The following is a 20,312-nucleotide window of genomic DNA, read 5'->3' on the forward strand; positions in this document are numbered from 1 at the left end:
GGATCATCTGACACTGAAGACTGGATAATGATGCTTATTACATTTAAAAATATTTTCAAAGAAAAACGTTTATTTTAAATTGTAATAATATTTGTCAATATTATTGTTTTACTGAATATTACTGTTTTTACTATTTTTGCTCAAATAAATGCAGGCTTGGCAAGCATAAGAGACTTACCAACATTACACCTTATCGACCCCAAACTTTTAAAGGGTAGTGTAAGTACTGTGAATATTAAATATATATATATATATATATATATAAACATTTACAATATAAAAATAATATTAATAATATTTTTATAAATAATATAAAAAATTGCATATGCTAATTAACTAATCAAATAATTAAATTTGTATTTGCTGACAAAAGTCTTCAAATGAGTATAATTACATACATTCAGTTGAATTATATACAGTCAGTGAATAGACGTACAAAAAAGCAGTAGATAAATGTTGCTAGAAGAAGTAATGTCAGCACTTTACATCTGTTTTCTTTCCTAAACTATACTCACATACTGTATTTTAATACAATATTTAGCAGAATGTCCAATAAAGCTGTTTTCATTTACATATTTTCTGTCAGGCAACGGAATGAGTATGATGTAGTAACTGACTTCATGTTAACCAGCAGTCCAAAAAATCAGTAGATTTGTAACTAGTTGCTTTTTTTGAAGATAAAAAGTCTCTAAAGGGGTCCGAAAAGTTTCTAACATGGCAACACATGCCATTACCAACTAAAATTGACAGCTCTAATGTTTGTAGTAAAAGAATGATGGATGTTCAGAATGGAAGTGTGTACAGTAGGTGCAGATAAAGAGGAAATTTGTTGGTTGATTTGGGTGTATTTCAAAGCTCAGATGCCCAAGCTCAACCTGACACACACACACACACACACACACCAAACCCTGCAGTATTAGAGATAATTACAGACAGCTTGCTGCTGCTGGCATACCCACAGAGAGAGGCAGAGAGGATGAAAGAGGAAACCAAAACTCTAATAGAGTAGAACATGGAAGAAAAAAGGGATTGAAGGACAAAAAAACTTAAAAAGTGCAAGAAAAAGCTACAGGCTAATACCTGAACCTAATGGACTTAGATCATTTATTGTTTACTCTACTAAGTGCACTTGTGGGCTGCAGTGGGTGTTGGGGAGTAACTAGTCTCAGCCTCAGACGTCATGCCCACGGACCGTTGGCTGAACATCTGATGCATATGGCACACGAATTTACATTTTCATGCCCCAAACATGACGCAAAACAAAACAAACTGTGATTGGTTGCATTACATGTGAGTCAAGCATCCTCTTGGGCGGTCCTTGACCAATGAAAACTGCGATGGAGTCTGCCGTCAGTCTGAAGGTCTGGCTACGCGAAACTAGGGAGTAACTAACTAAACGCAGTGACTCCACTAACTTAACTACATATTCGTATGATAGAAGTCAATCTAAAAATTTAAAAAATAATGTTCATTTTAATGTTAAAGTAGCAGTGCAATACTTTAATTGCTAAACCGTTGTTTTTAATATCACGTTGTATCGTGTACTCAGTATAGCTATTTAGATTAGATTGAAGTTAGCTTCTTTTTGTTTGGAGCTAATACGCTTTACTGACCTTTTAGCTTGAAGCTTGGCAAGTTACAAAGAAGTTTCCCAAAACACTGCAGCTGATGGGCTGAAATTATATTTAGATCTTATATGTCATTTTATCCAAAACAATACCTCTTTACATCTTAACAAAGTTCCTTTTATAGTTGAAGTACATGAAGGTCCCTGTGTCAGATGTGTGTCTTCTCTGTGCTCACCGAAATGAGCGATTTTAATATGGGCGTTCTAAGGAAATGGTCACTATTTTTGGTCTTGGTCACTATGGCTTCAGTGACTTTTTTTGTAACAATGTTGTATAATGAACAGTAGATCAGTTGTTCAGAAATTTTATGTCTCACAAGTGGCTCCTGTTGTGGCCCCTCCAGGGCTGGACCGGGGCTAAAATTCGGCCCTGGCAAACCCAGCGCAACTGGCCCATGAGTTTCACGTTAATGTTTTTGCTGGGGTTAGGGCATTAAATTCGAGAAAATAAATAAAACTAGTACAAGGACAAATAATGATGAATATTATCGAATTTACTGCAAATGCAGATAACAAACTTAATATTGCACACAGAAAAGCACTTGACAGTAAAGCACTGATTTTGAACTAAGATGCAGTCAAGTAAATATACTGCTTTTAAATGCTGTCATCATTTATTCAATCTCATGTCCTTCCAAACCTGTATGACTTTCTCTCTTTCCTGAAACACAAAAGAAGATATTTTGAAGAATGTTGGCAACCAAGCCATTTTAGACAGACTTAAATTATTTAAAAAATTAATGTTACACAGAAATAAATTAATTTAGGTTTGGAATGACATTAGGGTAATTAAATGGTCAAATTTTTGGGTTGAACTACCCCTTAAAAACAATCCTATTTTTCAAGAGTAAATACCTAATTTATGTAAGACGATATGTATCTTTCATGAGGTTCTTAACATTTAATTAAAAGTCATTAGATCTATTAAAAATTCATACAACATAAAAAAGCTCTGTTTTTAATTTGTGGGATCCAGGCTTTAAAGCTGTTTTATTGAATTATAATGACATTTTAATTGAGTTTAACTGTAGGCCAGTTTTATTTAACTGTAAGAGCATGGTAGTCACAGGTAAAACCATGCTCCTCATTACCATGGGTATATGAGTTTTAAAATATATAAACCATATAATAAACTATTGAATTTGTAGGCTAATAAAAAATACTGAAAATACATGAAGAAAATACGAAAACAGCCTCTAGCTATAAAAGTGATTTATATTCCGCAATATTAATGTAAGTAATAATAGCAACATTTTTAATAAATACATTTCTTCCAAAACACTGAATTTCTTCACTATTAGTAGCTGCAATGTAAATTGTGGTTGTGCTAAAGTGACACATTTGTAGTTGTGTGTATGGCTGTTTTCCACTTTACCTGATCATGTATTTTAAATTCTCACGGTTGTTCTCAGCTAGCCTGACAAGCCAGACCCACATCAAGATGCTTGGTCTGGAAACTCATCATAGACAGGGCTCAATCTGAGGGGCAGGATAAACGGTTGTCTTTCAAACTCCCTCTGCACGTGATAGGATAGCGCTACAACCAACCAGAGCAACGAAGGTGAAACAGAGCTTGTTGATAGATTAAACATTCACCGTAAACGGTCCGCAAAACTCCGAACACATCTTCCCTTTTTAAGAATGACTTCAGTGCCGTTCTTTGTTCTTTTCTCAGAGAAAAGCTTAACTCCAAGTCTTCCAGAGTCGTGGTCAAAGCTGATTCAAAAGACCGCCGTTCTCCAGTTTCTGTTTTTACTAGAAGCACGCAAACGCATTCTCGGCCGTCGTCATTATGGCCCCGCCCACCGACTCTATACACGATGTGACTGGCCCGGCAAGAGTTAGGCGATTACAGCTCAGAACTGTATTGAGAGTTGCTAGACGACACTCGCGGGCAGATTAGATTTGCTGCTGCTAGGGTGCGTCTAGATTTCTAGGCTAGTTTTCAGCTAGATTCACCACAGAACCTGTAATGTTCCCATTTCACACGATTTTATAAAACAAAATTCGGAGTCAAAGTGCCGTTCATCACTTTATAGAGCTGCAGAGACAAAGCATACGTTCGTCAGCAGCTGCGATGTGTGGATATTCATCTTTTGCAGTTCCATGCGCTCAAATAAAAATAAAAACATAAATAGAAAAAAGAGCCTAATATGAAGGGGAGGACTTTCTCACTTTGGCCTGTCAATTCAGAAGACAAACCAATGGGCCGCTGTCGGTGCATGATGGGCCAGTCAGTGGAAAAAATAAAAAAAACTTGTATCGGCCCCAAAGTGTGTAGGCCCACCGGGAAAATGGCCGGTATGCCAGATTGCCAGTCCAGCCCTGGTCAACTCTGTTGGTATTATAAATGAGTGGATACCAAATATGGTGGGAAATTACTTTTTAAGGCATTTAAAAAAACGTATCAACTGAAAATGATCAAATACATTAAATCTCAATTTATCAGTAAGTAGAACCAAAGTTTGGCCCCAACTTTGCAAACCGTAATTAAGTCTAAATGCCCAAACCTGTTATCGGCAATAATGTGTATTTCATTTGATACTTATTTAATGTTCACAATGACACACAAATATTGGTGTTATTGTCAAATACTACTTTCCTAATTAATAGAACATTGATTTTCAGGCGCTGTTATGTACACTGTTCGTGGAAACTGCCTTTTCTCTAGCTTTATTCATTATGTGTCACGTGTTCTATCGTCTTTTTCATGGCTCTTTGGCATGTGCTCTGGATCAAGGCTTAATGCCTTTAATGACTTCCTTCCCCAGCCAAAACACTGAAACATGAATTGAAAAAGCAGCAAGTCATTCAATCAATTTCCTTTTGTGCTCCACTTGACTTCCGCTGGCCTCTCCCTATAGTCCCTCATTCTCTTCGGCTGTGGTACAACCTGTCTCTCTTTTTCTCAGCGTCCCTTTCCTTCCTGTTCAGCTTTTTTAGCTGAAACGCAGGTTAAATCCAGCAGTCACACAAAGGGCTGCTGCAGTGGACTCAGTTTCAGCTTTGTAATGGTAATGCAGGGAGGCACATGTGAGCTCTATATGGTGCCAGCTCTGCAGAATACAGACTGTCTGTCGCTCCAGATGAGTAATGAACTGTCAAAGTAGGAAGTGAACAGAACAAAAATAGATTGTTAAACAATCCCCCCCAACCCCCATCTATTTCTAGCTCTGCTAGAACACTGTGTTTGTAAGGTGCATATTGTTGTGCATTGTTATTCTGAGTCAGAGCCTTATTACATTTCCAGATAAAGTGTTTGAGGACGGAAAATGTGAGAACTTTCACTGCATAATAACACGGGCAGACTGCTAGCTAAGCTCTGAATTCTTGAGATTTATTTAGCTTTTTTAATACTAAAGAATGTTTTTAGAAGTAAATTAATAATCAGAATCGGACTGTAGTCATGAAAGTGATGAAAGTGTCCAACATAAAGAGCAAAGTGTTCCATACAGCAGCATTAATGTATGGACATTTTTATGTCCTATGGTTTTCGAGTTTTTAACTTTTTTGTTAGTAACCTTATTTTTGTTAGTAACCTTATTTTTTTAACCATATTTTTGTTTTATGACGGTTACTTCTCAACAAAATATATGTGAACTGGTCACCTGGACCACAAAACCAGTCATAACCAGTCAACAAAAAATGTTGCACGGGTATATTTGTGGCAATAGCCAACAATATTGTATGGGTCAAAATTATAAATTTTTCTTTTATGCCAAAAATCATGAGGATATTAGGAAAATATCATGTTCCATGAAGATATTTTGTAAATTTCCAACAGTAAATATAAAAAATATATATTAGTAGTAGTAATATGCATTGCCAATGTCATTTGGACAATTTTAAAGGCGATTTGGAAAACTTTAGGATGTCATTTGGACAACTTTAAAGGTGATTTTCTCAATATTTCGATTATTTTTTTTGCACCCTCAGATTCCAGATTTTACAATATTTGTATCTCTAGTCTCAACCAAATATTGTCCTATAATATCAAACCATACATCAATAGAACGATTATTTATTCAGCTTTCAGATTAATATAATATATATATTATATTTTATATATATTTGATATAATTTGTTTTCTTTACACAACATCATCTTATTACAGAAGTGGGGATTTTTGTGAAAGCCATTGTTGACGCTTTGGATCATTAATGGAACATGAATCTTATTTCTCCTCAGGGAAGTCTGACGTTTACCTTCAGCTGGACCTGGAGGCAGAGTTTCACTTTACTCATCTCATCATGACATTTAAGGTAAGAATTGTTTTTCCACCAAGAAATCACCTTCACCCTTAAAACACTCCAAAACTGACCTCATACTGTCAATTGTTTTTGTACATAGACTTTCCGTCCAGCAGCCATGTTGATTGAGCGATCTGCAGATTTTGGCCGAACCTGGCAGGTGTACCGTTACTTCGCCTCCAACTGTGAGTCCATTTTTCCGGGAATTTCTCTGGGTCCTCTTCGTAAGGTTGATGATATTATCTGTGAATCCAGATATTCTGACATTGAGCCGTCGACAGAAGGAGAGGTGAGACTTATTCAGTTGGAATACTTTGCATCAGTTAATTTGTTTGTAATTTGTTTGGTGAACTGCACTTTCTCTTTTCTCAGGTGATTTATCGTGTTCTTGACCCTGCTATCCGGATCGAAGACCCTTACAGCCCCAACATTCAGAGTAAGTGAACATTAACAATACTAACCTACAACGGGATATTTAAAGGCTGGCCCAGGACGCACCATCCGACAGTCGGCCATTGGGCAATTGGTATGTCTTTCAAGATTTTGCAGCATTGGAACCATCTGTGAGAGTGGAAACTCTGATTGATATTCAGTTTAACGAACGAGTCAGTGCATGAGATTTCAAGTGAAAGCCATGAAAGAAAAAAGTAGGCATAGAGTCAAAATGGCATAGACAGAAGGCTGATCTAATGTTATGTTATCCTAACTGAGCATTCCAAAACCTGAATATTTTCATAACATGAGCCGCTTAAAAAGAAACAAGTTTTTAAAATAACTGATATTCAAAATGGTAAACAAGCACTGCTTTGTTTTATGTTCCGTATATCTGCGTATATCTCGTATATTCAAGTGGAGCTTTTTGGCTCAGTAGTAGCCGACACAAAGCGACAACACCGTCAGTTTCCATCGCCGTTAGTTCTTTGAAGCTGGCTTGGTGTGTCCCAGGCTCAAGATGCAGTTTTTTGCTCTGCATTGTTTTGTTATGTTCACATGTATTTAACTTCAGTTTCTAGTTCGCTGCTGTCCATGCTACCTCTTTATTAAATGGCAGATGGAGGGATCTAAAAAGAATAAATATAAAATGGAAAAAGCAGTTGATTTCTCCCCTCAGGTTGTTCCTGTACTTTCACTGTCTTTTCCCAGGAAAAATGAACAACCTATTCCTTCTTATAGCAGAGAAGTGCAGTATGTCTAATTTCTATAAAATAAATGTGCATGTTACAGTAGTGATGTAATCCGGATTATGTAACCAGATTCCGAAAATTTGGTACTTACCTAATTTTATTATATTTTAAAATACTCATAATCAGACTACAGTTACTTCTTTATTTGCCACGTTTACATGTTATTCTCACAATGGCAGTTCATTATGCATAGTTCATTGATTCTTCCTACTACTTTATTATCTTTTAAAAAGTTTCTTTCTATAAAATCCTATTGAGAGTGCATAAATACGTTCAGAAGGTCTTTCAAGGTTTGTGGAATTGCACACAAAGACCAGCCATCATTTAACTTTATATCATGGTCTTTGAAAGGCTTTTGTGTTTCAAACACATTAAAATGTACAAATTCATGTAATTTCATATTTACATGCAATGCAGGGATTCCCCAAGAACGTGGGAAAACACAGGTTTAAATATAGAAGATAACAAGGAGCTAACACAGGACAGGTGAAGGGGATAAATTGTCATGGGAACTAACTAGGGTTGCTATGGCAACAAACATGGATAACTATAGAGCGAATGCAAGTCATCGTCAGCTGGAGCGACTGTGATTACGCCCCACTGAGTGGTAAAAAGACTGAGAGGCAGCAATGGTTTACAGCGCGAATGCAGCGAAAACACACAAAACCAGACCCGACGCCAGAAGGGGGGTAGGGGGAGGCTTGTCCCTGAACCGCATGGACATCGCTGTTCCGGACTAGAGATGGACTTGATAATAGCGTGTAATTTTATCACTCAAACCACTGCCACCTGCTGCAGCTTCTGCTTTTAGAGTGAAAAGCTGCCCATAACTGCTTGTCTGTGATCTGTAATTATCTGTAAGAATTCGTAATAATTGCATATTATCAGCAAAAAGGAGCTAGCAAAAGATCCGGTGTGTATCTGTATTTGCACTCATCAAATGATTACATTTCCAACATGTTTTCTCCTCTGTGAGTAATGTAGCCAATCACAGACATGTTTGTAGACTTCTACAACGGAATTGGCCAATCACAGGTGTTGAATTTGGAATTACTCACCGCTTGAGTGTTTGTCCAGGCGCTGAGTTCAGTTAAACACGCGTGTCAATCCTCTGTACGTGCAGACATTGTGAAAATAAGAGCTTCATTGTATACCAACGTCACTGTGGAACTTTGTGAGATTGCGTTTATTGAATGAGTGACAGGTTTAGTGAATATAAAGTATATTACCACCACTACACGCTTCAAAACACTGACCCATCCACATATACATGCGGGATACACTCAAAAAATGTGATGAATGACAGTTATAAACAATCATGTCGAAATCAGGCTCCTAAAAATGTCAGGAAATCACGTCCTGCCTGCATATCATTATCCATGGATCACTGAATCTTTGGTAAGTTCTTAGGATCATTTGCTCTACTCGTGTTTTCCTCCATTAAAGGGATAGTTCACTTTGAAATTAAATTTTGATATGTTTTAGCTTACCTCATGGGCATCCGAGATGGAGTATTTGTAGTATTTGTGGAGTATTATTTCCCCAATAGTTTCAATTTTGATCATTTTAGGTCAAACCGTTCTTGTCTGTGCCTCACATAATGCAGGTCTATGGTCACCACCTCAAAGAGCATACACAGAGAAGTCCAAATTAAACAATCCCCCATCGTAAGTACACATTGATGGCCTGAGACACGAAACGAGCGGTTTGTGTGAGAAAACGAACAGTATTTATATCGTTTTTACCTCTTGGTCTCTTCCATGATGCCCTGAAATTTTGAATATTCCGATCTAATATGATTTCTGTAAGGTTGCCAGAATAATAATCATACACGGTCTGTTAAAGGACAACTCCGGCGAATTTTTAAGTTTATCTTGATCATTATATCTTTGTGAGTACAGTCTATAGAAAAAAAAATGAACCGGACCGGAACCCCCAGCTAAAACGGCAGCTTTTGGGGCATATACATAAAGGGTGTCTTTGTGCCTCTTAAAGGTGCACTCTGTAGTATTTTTGCAGTAAAATATTCAAAAACCACTATGCCGGTGTTATATATATTGTTCAGTTGAGTACCTACAATATCCCAGATGTTTCCAACTATTTGTAAATTGTGAGAAAATTGCTATTTTAAATAAGGACTGGGACGTTTCAGCATTGCGTTTGAGGGAGTCGCCTGTCAATCGCGTCATATCTGCGCTACCCTCGGTTTCGGCTTTTATTTGGCAGGAGCACTTTACTCTTAGCAGTGTGAACAAGTGAACGCACAGAGTAACGTCATAACATCATTTTAAACACACTTAAATGTATCTAATACGATGTGTCCCATCCCGTCATAATAAAAGTCCCGGTATTCGCGAGGCGGGTATTTGTTTAACAATCACTCCAGCAGCTGTGCTCAGGTCCACAACACTCGGTCCTGCTCTGCTTTACACTACAGTAATGTTAATAACCGCATTTTCCACCGGCTGTGATGTGAAGACCACATCTCCCAAGATGCTGCGCTCACACTTTGCGTCATCAAACTACGCATTTGTTTTGAATAGGCGCCCTCCAGTGGACGGAAAGTTGCATAGTGCACCTTTAACAGACACAAAATGCAATTAAAATGTCTGTCCAACATGAACAGGGCCTTTACATGACAATGCGATGCGTTTAGCCACTTAGCCATTGTTTAAATTCACCTGTTTTAGCCAGCTAGCTGTGTCTCGCGCTGAAGTCCCGTGGGGACTCAGCGGTAGCCGGAAAGTCGAGAAGAGCATTGTGTTTATGAAGAGGGTCTGCTCATCGGCTCGTCGGTCCTCAGTATTGAATGTGTCTGAGAGAAATAGTTTTCGATTCTTTACTGCTGATCCGATGAGGACCGCTCTTACCAACTGAACTGCCGTTTTTCCGGCTACCACTGTGTTCCCACGGGACTTCAGCGCGAGATACAACTAGCCGGCTAAAACAGGTGAATTTAAAAAATGGCTAAGTGGCTAAACGCATCTCATTGTCATGTAAGGGACCTGTTCTTGTTGGACAGACATTTTAATTGCATTCTGTGTCTGTTAAGAGGCACAAAGACACCCTTTACGTGTCTACGTGTTACGTGTTTTGCCCCCAAAGCTGCCATTTTAGCTGAGGGGGGTCTCTGGGCAGTAACTATAATAACTCCATGTTGCAAGGATCAATCTGGTTCTTTTTAAAAAATATATATATATATAGACTGTACTCACAAAGATATAACGATCAAGATAAACTTAAAAAATCGCCGGAGTTGTCCTTTAATAGGCCAGAGGAGAACTGACACACCGACTGAGTCTGGTTTCTCCCAAGGTTTATTTTTCTCCATCATGCCCTGATGGAGTTTTGGTTCCTTGCCACTGTCGCCTTTGGCTTGACTTGCTCAGTTGGGGACACCCAAATAAAATTATGATCAAATTTATTCAACTAATTATGCAAATAAAATTTATGAATTAGGTTTTAATTAATTCTATAAACTATAATACAGATCTGGCAACATTGTCGCTATATGATAAATTAAAATAAGCTGAGAACATCACTGTTTTCTCCAGAACGACTGTGCAGCCAAATCTAATTTTGTTGCAATATTATCATGTTTGACACTGTGAAGCTGCTTTGACACAATCGTGATTGTAAAAGCGCTATATAAATGAAGTTGATTGATTGATCTCAGGTTTATATTATGTCCCCACAAAGTCTTATAAACAAGTTCTCACACACACACACACACACACACACACACACACACACACACACACACACACACACACACACACACACACACACACACACACACACACACACACACACAAACTAGAACTCCATGATTTTCCCTTTAACTCGTTTCCTTATAAATCACCTAAGTCCCACTTCATTGAATGTCTTTGAAGCGTAACCGCATTCTATCCACACTCCTGCTAAAGGCCTCCATGCTTAATTGACTGTGACCTCTCACTGAGGAGAATGCCATTGGCCCAGGGGAGAAGGGGTCAGAGGTCATTGGTTAACAGGGTTTAGGGATTTTTTTTACAGGCGTTTGGAGAATGTTTTCATAATTGGGTGCTCGTGATTGTATGTTTGATGATCATTTGGTGTGATTTATGAGATGTTGGTGCAATTTTGAGTTTTCCCAACATCACAACATCATTTAGGCATCATGACCTGAAAATATAAGCATGTCTAATGTCTAGCATTAGGGTGCCATTTTAAGAATGTATTTTATATGTAGACAGTTAATACACTACTGTTCATTTATTTGAAATAGAAATATTTTGTTACCTTATTAATGTCTAAATAATTTAAGATATTCCTGCTGAATAAAAGTATTCATTTCTTCCAAAACAAATCTTACTGACCCCAAACCTTTGGATAGTAGTGTACACCTGCTAATATCCATTGTTCACACTAAGAACGATAACTATTAATATAACTATTTTAGCATCCACGTCAGCAGATAATATCATTCTGTTTATGCGTGCTTGTCTGTATCTTTAAATGCTTGAGCTCTTAATCTAGGATGGATTCTGATTGGCTCTCAGTGTTTTTTAATTAATATTGAGAATGATTTTTAGAACTATATCTGTATCGTTATTTTTATAGTCCTTGGTTTTATCCATTCTCACATCAAAAAACACATTTGTATCTTTCTTCGGTAACAATTTGCAGTAAGGTTCATTAGTTAACATTAGTTAAATACATTAGTTAACATGAACTAATGATGAACTGCATTTATAAAGCATTCATTTATCTTTGTTAATGTTAATTTTAACATTTACTAATGCATTATTAAACTCTTGTTAACATTAGTTAATGCACTGTGAATTAACATCAACAAACCATTAACAGCTTAACTAATGCTGAACATAGGGGTTGGTCATGGTTAGTTCATGTTAACTAATACAACCTTATTGTAAAGTGTTACCCTTTCTTCTTGGTTTATAGGCCTCTGTCCTCCACTAACACAAATGTCTTCATATTGCAGACCAGCTGAAGATCACTAACCTCCGTCTGAACTTCACCAAGCTGCACACTCTGGGTGATAATCTGCTGGACTCACGGCCGGAGATTAAAGAGAAATACTACTATGCCATGTATGAGCTGGTTGTCAGGGGCAATTGCTTCTGCTATGGCCACGCCTCCGAGTGTGCTCCTATTGACGGCATCAGGGATGACATTGAAGGCATGGTGAGTTACCAAGCTGTAGCTAGATGTACTTGCTCATTTTTCCTATTTTTACATTTAGACTATATAACGCTCACTTAAAGTTGGCAGGAAATGGAAGTTGCAATAGTGTTTTCTTTCCTATTGTCACATATATCCAAGGGAAACAACTTCTCAAACAAGAAAGAAATGTAGGGCGGGACTTGATCTGAAAATTGATTAGAGGGTTGTGATTTGCCATTGCTGTGATGTCATGTGATTGTCAGGTGGTCCTCCCCTCGTGCCAATAAACATCATCAGCTGCAAGAGGGAGGGGAAGTTATTTTGATTAAAGATTACAAAGGCACATGCATTTTTCAAAAGAATAACGATTTGTGCGGATTCATTATTTATAATAAATACTGCAATATTCCATTAAAAAACAAGCCAATAATTATTTTATGGTGACTTTAAAGTTAATCTTTAAAAACACTAATAATTAAATAAAACTTTACAACACGCTACAACCATGAATGTTGGAGAATTATTTATTGAAGAAGAAGTTAGGAATGAATAGGAAAAGGATGAAGAGGAAGGGAGAAAAGGATGGTAGTCAGGCTGATCTGGGAATCTGATGTTGGCAGCCGGGAGACTCAGGGTGGGGGCGTCCTCTCAGTTAAATGTAGGCTGAGTGATTAAGACCCCCGATACACCCTGGAAGGGAAGAGAACAGGGGATGGTTAAGATGGCTGAATGGATGACAGAGAGAGGGGAAGGGAGAACGAGACAAAAGAAAGGTTTTGAGAAGTCGGGTGATTGGTTGAGGCGTGCCTAAATTCACTTGTACCATTTAAAATGGTTTAGTTCTATTTATAGATTTATATATAGGTTATTTAGGCAAAGTAGTACAATTTTAATATCAACCATTTAGTTGTTATCTATAATATGACAAAATTATCGGCGAATTGTAACGAGACAAACATTAAGTTGCCAGAGAGGTTAATACACAAGATAAGCTAAAGTTTGGCATTTCCATCTCTAGGTACATGGGAGGTGTGTGTGCAAACACAACACGAATGGACTGAACTGTGAAAAGTGTGATGACTTCTATAATGACCTGCCCTGGAGACCAGCTGAGGGCCGAAACACTAACGCCTGCAAGAGTAATTATCAATAACCAGAATAATATTGCTCATACCGTGCATACAGACATAGATTTCTGATACCACAGTTAACACTTTCTTCTTTTTCCCAGAATGCAACTGTAACGGTCACTCCAACAAGTGTCATTTTGACATGGCGGTGTATCTGGCTATGGGGAACGTCAGTGGAGGTGTGTGTGATGACTGTCTCCACAACACCATGGGCCGCAACTGTGAGACCTGTAAACCTTTTTACTATCAGGATCCAACTAGAGACATCAGAGACCCGGGGGTCTGTGTAGGTAAGTGTGAGATAAATGCTAAACATATAAGTTTATGCATTATACTCTGTACGGTTTCTTATGTCTGTTCTCTCTGGCAGCCTGCGACTGTGACCCAGATGGTTCTCTGAATGGTGGCATTTGTGACGGGCATGATGACCCCTCTTTGCGTATGATTGCTGGGCAGTGTCGTTGTAAAGACAACGTTGAAGGCTCGCGCTGTGATAAATGCAAGGCTGGTTTCTTTGGGCTCAGTGCTAGCGACCCTCGTGGCTGCCAGCGTAAGTACAAGCCGAGACCAAACAGCTGATAATTATATTTCATGGTATAACCCATACATGGCTGATATAAAAAAATGTTACTGTTGTGTCAAAATAAACGAAAAATAAAACACTACACTAAAAATCATTTTAAATGCTACAAGTGACAAAAGCGTCACAAAATTATACAGTATGAAAAATGTAAATACATTTTGAGATTTGCTTAAGATTACATTTAATAGTATTATTAAAGGATTTGTGTTTTAAAGATAAACTTTAATTTAGCTGTAAACATAGATTGAATGAACATGAACAACTAAATATCTAAGATATATATATAGACAATATAACAACACTACTGTACAAAATGTAATGTTTTAAAAAAAGTCTCTTATGTTTGCCAAGGCTGCATTTATTTGATCAAAAATGTAAACTGTTATATTTTGAGAAATATTTATTTAAATATTTTTGTAGAAACCGGAATACATTGTTTTTCAGGATTTTTGATGAATAGAACGTTTAAATTAACAGCATTTATTAAAAATGTAACATTATAAATGTCTTCACTGCCAATTTTAATCAGTTTAATGCATCCTTGCTTTTTAAAAGTTTTAATTTCTTTAAATCTTACTGACCCAAAATGTTAGAACCCTAGTATATTTTCATTAGACACATTGGTATTTCAGAGCATTTTTTTTTTTGGCCAAAGATTGAAAGGAAAAACTTTTCGCATTTATCTGTTATATTTTACTCTTTATTCACAGTCATTCTCTTTCTCTCTCTGGTCTGCATTAGCATGTAAATGTGATCCTAGAGGTACAGTGTCCGGTAGCTCCCAGTGTGACCCTGTTAGTGGAGACTGCTTCTGTAAACGCCTGGTCACTGGACACAGCTGCAACCAATGTCTGGTAAGTAGAGCTGAAAAACAAGCTTGCTTTTTAGTAGTTTATTCCCCATCACCTCTCTGAGAACATTTGGGTTATCATTTACCAGTAAGGACTGCATGCTTTTACTGGTACCTTGTATCTTCTCTACTGGGTGGGAACTTGAACTGAGAATGTTTGCTCAACAATGTCTGCATTTAGCCCAGGGGCTTATGGCAGATGGTGTAGGTTTACAAGTGGCTTAAAATGGAATGAAAGGAAGAACTGTATCCTGAAATTACACCTGCAATAAATGCCTTTAGTATTAAAGTGATGTCATATAATTTTTGGATATGCACCATAGCAATTCTTTACTATTTTTAAAATGGTGTTTGGTGGATATGGTAATTTGTTACCATGGCATGGTATCAAAGTATCACGCCGTTTCATCAGCACACCATGGTTCTGTCACAGTGTTTTTTATTGTACCCGTAGTCATACTATTGTTTTTATTAGAATATATAACACCTGTGTGTGTTTTTTGTGCTTCTTCTTCAGTCTGAGCACTGGGCCCTGAGTCATGATGCCAATGGATGCAGAGGGTGTGACTGTGATGTGGGTGGAGCTACAGATAACCAGTCAGTATTGTTCAGTTTATGAGGAATCAGGCTTTTGGCAGTTTTTAAATAACTAATATCAAATATTTAATTGACATAGTAATTATGTTCTTTGTGTCATTCAGGTGCTCAATGGAAACAGGGCAGTGTCACTGTCGGAGTCACATGATTGGACGGCAGTGTAGCCAGGTGGAGTCTGGATATTTCTTCATGGCCCTCGACCACTTCATCTATGAGGCTGAAAATGCCAAACTCGGTCAAGTAAGTACAGAACTGGGAAAAATAAACCTCAAGGTGGTTTGTTTTTAACTGTATTATGGCTAAAGGAAAATAATATATATATCTTGTAAATATATTACAATCAAATATTTATTGGGCTAAGGTGCTTGCATAAAAATTCTGTCCAATATCAATAATTAGTTAATATGAATAAATATTAAAATATAAGTATGAAATATTATAAAAAATATAAAAATGTTATAAATAAATAATAATTCCCCAATATTTTGTCTAAATAAATTAAACGTAAAACACTAAAACTAAAGTCAAAGTGACTCTTAACATTATAATGTACAGTATGAAAAATGTATGTTGTAGATTTTCTAAAGATTATATTTAACATTTTATATTTGCTAGGGCTCTGCATTTGAGGAGAGAGAGTACCAGCCGGGCCGTCCCGTCTTGTGCACAGGCACTGGGTTTGCACGGGCTCCTGAAGGTGGTACGCTGGAGTTCGCCATTAATAACATTCCATATTCTATGGAATATGACATCCTCATTCGCTATGAGCTTCAGGTAAACGGTGCACTTAGACATTATATGTCCCCTCATTGGCTTCATAGGTATAAGAAGTGTGTTATAGGTATACCTATATGTGTTTATGTGTTTTTAAAGATGCCACGGGACTGGGAGGAGGTCCGTGTGATGGTGATTAGACCAGGCCCCATACCTACCAGCAGTCCATGTGGAAACACCATTCCTGCAGATGATCTGCTAACCGTATCGCTCCCCTCTGGTGCCAGGTCTGTGGAACACATGTATGAATGTTTAAAGGGACAGTTCACCAAAAAAAAAAATTGTCATTATTTACTCACCCACAATTTGAAGTTTGTTTCAACTGTCTTTGTCTATATAATGAAAGTCAGTGGAGTTCAAAACAGCATAGGACTTTCATGGAGACATTTTTCAAAATGTTTTTGGTTCAGAAGAAGTTATATAGGTATGGGGGGACACGAGGGTGAGAAAATTATGAGAGCATTTTATTAGTTTTTTTCAAGTAGGCTCATGATTTTCTTCACTTCTGTATTCCAGAATCTTTCCAGAAAGTAATTTTTGCTTATTGTATTTCTGCTGCACTGCTGCAGGTTTGTGGTTCTGCCTCAGTCGGTGTGTTTGGAGAGAGGAGTGAGTTACAAACTGCGTGTGGAGTTCATCCGTTATGCTGACAGGAACAGCATTGTCGCCTCAACTAATGCCTTTGTACTGGTTGACTCTGTAAGCATAAATCTGTGAATTTATTCAACTTTTATCAGATCTTCTTCATGTTCTGTCTCATTTTGACTGGTTCCTTTCGTCCCCTCACCTCCCTAGATTGCCCTTCTCCCTCATTACTCTTCTCTAGAGATGTTTAGCGCGGGAGACCCTGCCTCCGTTGCACGGAAGCAGAGCTATGAGCGTTACCGCTGCCACGAGACTGCCAAGAGTGTGTCCCGCCCGCAGATGAGTGAAGTGTGTGCTAAACTCATCACCAGCATGTCTGCCCTCATTAATGACGGCGCGCTGCGTAAGTGCCGTCAATCAAGTGATGGGTTGAGATGGGAAATTTTAATTAAATTTTTTTTAAATTAAGACAACTACATTTCCTCCGCAGCTTGTGAGTGCGATCCTCAGGGTTCGCTCAGCTCAGAGTGTGAAGTCCGTGGGGGTCAGTGCCGCTGTAGGCCCAACATATCAGGCCGGCGCTGTGATAAATGTGCGCCGGGGGCTTATGGCTTTGGCCCTTCTGGGTGCAAACGTAAGAGACATATTCTAAAACCCTTTTCCCTGCTCTGGTACACTACTGTTCAAATGACTGGTAAGATGTAATGTTTTTAAAAGAAGTCTCTTCTGCTCACCAAGAATGCATTTATTTGATCCAAAATACATTAAAAAAAAGTAATATTGTGAAATATTTTCACAGTTTAAAATAAACATTTTCTATTTGAATATATTTTAAAATGCAGTTTATTCCTATGATGGCAAACACTGCATTTTCAGCATCATTACTCCATTATTCAGTGTCACATTCTAATATGCTGATTTGGTGCTCAAGAAACATTTCTTATAATTATCAATATTGAAAAGTTTTGTTTTTTTTTCATTTAAAAAATGCTTCACAATAATACTGTTTTTGCTGTATTTTGGATCAAATAAATGCATTCTTGGTGAACAGAAGTCTTTCAAAAACATTAAAAATCTTACCGAATTTAAAACATTTGACCAGTAGTGTACATCAATAAAAATAAAAAATAACTTTTCATTTGTTTTTCTTTCTTTCTATTGCTGTTTTTTTTTTTTTTTTTTTTTTTTTTGCTGTTGTAGTTTTCTTATTTAGTTTTTTGTTTATTTTACTTTTGTTGTTGCTTGCTTTTTGTTTTCACTTTAATTTTTTAATGTTTTTGTTTTGTTTTTATTGTAGCTGTTTAGATTATTTGTTGCTTTTATTTGTTATTTCTTTTTGTTTCTATTTATTGTTTTTATTTATTTTGCTTTTGTTGTTGCTGCTTGTTTGGTGTTTGTTTTATTCATTTCATTATTTTTATTTATGTGTTTTTGTTTGTTTGCTTTTTCTCTTTTAAATTTATTTTTTATTTTTTTGTTGTTGCTGTTTGTTTTATCTTTTTTTTTCATTTATTTAATTTTAATTTTACTTCATTTATGTTTTTCTTTGTTTGTTTGTTGTTTCATTCATTAATTCCTTGCTTTATTAATTAATACATTTATTCATTCATTTTTCTTTAGTTTGTGAATGTAGTTTGGAGGGCTCTCAGAGCCGTTTCTGTGACCAGTACACAGGACAGTGTCCATGCCGGCCTGGTGCATTTGGTCAGCGCTGTGATGGTTGTCAGGGTGGACACTGGGGTTTCCCGAACTGCAGGTCTTGCCAGTGTAACGGCCATGCTGACGAGTGCCACCAGAGGACTGGAGCTTGTCTCAACTGCAAAAGCAATACAGCAGGGGACCGATGTGAAAGGTAGTAAAGTAATAAAGCAGGCTTTTTTTATACTTTAAGATGTATAGTTGATCTGATAATTGCTAACATTAAAGGGCACTTAAATATTTGAGAAAACACCAGGGTTATTTAAAGCTTTCAGGCATACAATGAAAAGGGTTGATTTTTCTTCACTGTTTCTCTTCCCAAGCTAATGTAATAAATCCCTCCTGTTACAGGTGTGCTAATGGTTATTTTGGAAACCCGGCCCTTGGTTTAGGAAATCAATGTCGACCCTGCCCCTGTCCTGAAGGCCCTAACAGCGGACGTCACTTTGCCGCCTCATGTTATCAAGACAACAGCAACCAACAGATGGTCTGCAACTGTAACCAGGGTTACACAGGTATATTTAACCTTTCTTTGTTTCAGGAGATGGATAGAATAAAATTAATAAAGACAAGGTCTGGGGCATGTGCAGTTGTATCTCTTGCATACATGCAACAGGAGAATGTAGTTCTTTTATCACTAGCCAAATTATTAAGTGCTTGAACAGGGCTTTTTTGCCCTTTAACACCCTGAGTCCATCTGCACCTGCAGAGGATGCAGAAAATGTCATAATCAGAGGGCACTGTCAGTCTGATCAGACCTACAGTGATCAGTGATCATCTCCTGTCCCCCCTCAACTGGACACAGGGATTGTAAAGCGCTCTGCAGGGGCAGTCCTCAAGCGTGAGTAACCATGGAGCTCCTCAGCCCTCCCGCCCCTCCCTATAGCACATGGCTCACGCACTTCACACCTTGCATGTTCATTTGCAGAACCATGTGAAACTGCACCAAGTGCAGTTTGACCCACTCGAGCAAATTTAAGCATTTGTGACTGAGCAGCGTTGCAGAGTAACCAGTGCTTAGTTTTACAGTTGATCAAAATTAAATAGTATTAATAAAAAAAAAAAAACGCTTACCTAAAATCTCTTTCTCATATTAAGCAATGGGAAGTCCAGCTCAGTTCAATGAACCAATTTTTATGGATGGATCATTTAAATTCGCAGGTTAATTTTTTTGTAGCAATATAAAATTAATTAAGTTATAGTATTTGTTTAAATAATTTTTAAAAGCTTTGCCAGCTTTTGAGCCAGAGAAGCAGGCGTGTCTCTACCACATAGTACTTGGCTCAAAGAAATTTGAACATGGCAACAGAGTGAATACATATACATGAATGAGGGCATCCTGTTTAGACAGAAATAATATTACAGCTAAGCTGAATGAGCTTTAAAGTGTTTCAAAAATCCTTTTTTTTTTTTTAAATAATCATTTTCACTCTGATGCTTTGTACCTCGTCACTCTACAGGAGATAATTACAGTAGTATTCAGACAGCAGTATATTATGATTTGACAGATTAAAATGTAAAATAGACATTTTCATAACTTTATATGAAAAAATTCATAAATTATTCTAAGTAGAGCTATACATGACGATTTTGTATATGTGCACATCCATCCCTTAAAAATGTATTTAATTAATAACTTCCTTAATAATTTAATACAATCCCCTGATTACAGTTATTTTAACACTAAGCCACCAAAAACTGTTCTTAAGTTAGTTTCTACATGGTTTAACTATTTTTCCTTCAGATATGTGAACCTAATATTGCTTACATTACTTTCGTACTAAGAAATACTATATTATATATTGTACAGGTTATGAAAAAAACTGTAACCCATGATGACTGTGGAGTTTTGGTTTTAGTTTGTGACA

At 37.2% G+C, this 20,312-nt stretch overlaps 1 protein-coding gene across 3 annotated transcripts in view; it reads left to right on the forward strand.

Annotated features, from left to right (window-relative positions):
- lamb2 (laminin, beta 2 (laminin S)) overlaps positions 1–20,312 on the forward strand; it is a 43,980-nt gene that overhangs the window by 12,928 nt on the left and 10,740 nt on the right. For all 3 annotated transcript variants that reach the window (XM_067446406.1, XM_067446407.1, XM_067446405.1), the window contains 17 exons: positions 5,816–5,889; positions 5,978–6,166; positions 6,250–6,313; positions 12,046–12,248; positions 13,246–13,366; positions 13,459–13,647; positions 13,728–13,907; positions 14,682–14,794; positions 15,308–15,387; positions 15,492–15,627; positions 16,003–16,161; positions 16,261–16,388; positions 16,731–16,860; positions 16,957–17,149; positions 17,237–17,380; positions 18,367–18,598; positions 18,796–18,959. In XM_067446406.1, coding sequence (XP_067302507.1) covers positions 5,816–5,889; positions 5,978–6,166; positions 6,250–6,313; positions 12,046–12,248; positions 13,246–13,366; positions 13,459–13,647; positions 13,728–13,907; positions 14,682–14,794; positions 15,308–15,387; positions 15,492–15,627; positions 16,003–16,161; positions 16,261–16,388; positions 16,731–16,860; positions 16,957–17,149; positions 17,237–17,380; positions 18,367–18,598; positions 18,796–18,959 — 2,499 coding nt within the window. The remainder of the gene's footprint in view (positions 1–5,815; positions 5,890–5,977; positions 6,167–6,249; positions 6,314–12,045; positions 12,249–13,245; positions 13,367–13,458; positions 13,648–13,727; positions 13,908–14,681; positions 14,795–15,307; positions 15,388–15,491; positions 15,628–16,002; positions 16,162–16,260; positions 16,389–16,730; positions 16,861–16,956; positions 17,150–17,236; positions 17,381–18,366; positions 18,599–18,795; positions 18,960–20,312) is intronic.

This window comes from Pseudorasbora parva, chromosome 6, assembly GCF_024679245.1.
Source record: "Pseudorasbora parva isolate DD20220531a chromosome 6, ASM2467924v1, whole genome shotgun sequence".
In the NCBI taxonomy this organism is placed as follows: domain Eukaryota; kingdom Metazoa; phylum Chordata; class Actinopteri; order Cypriniformes; family Gobionidae; genus Pseudorasbora; species Pseudorasbora parva.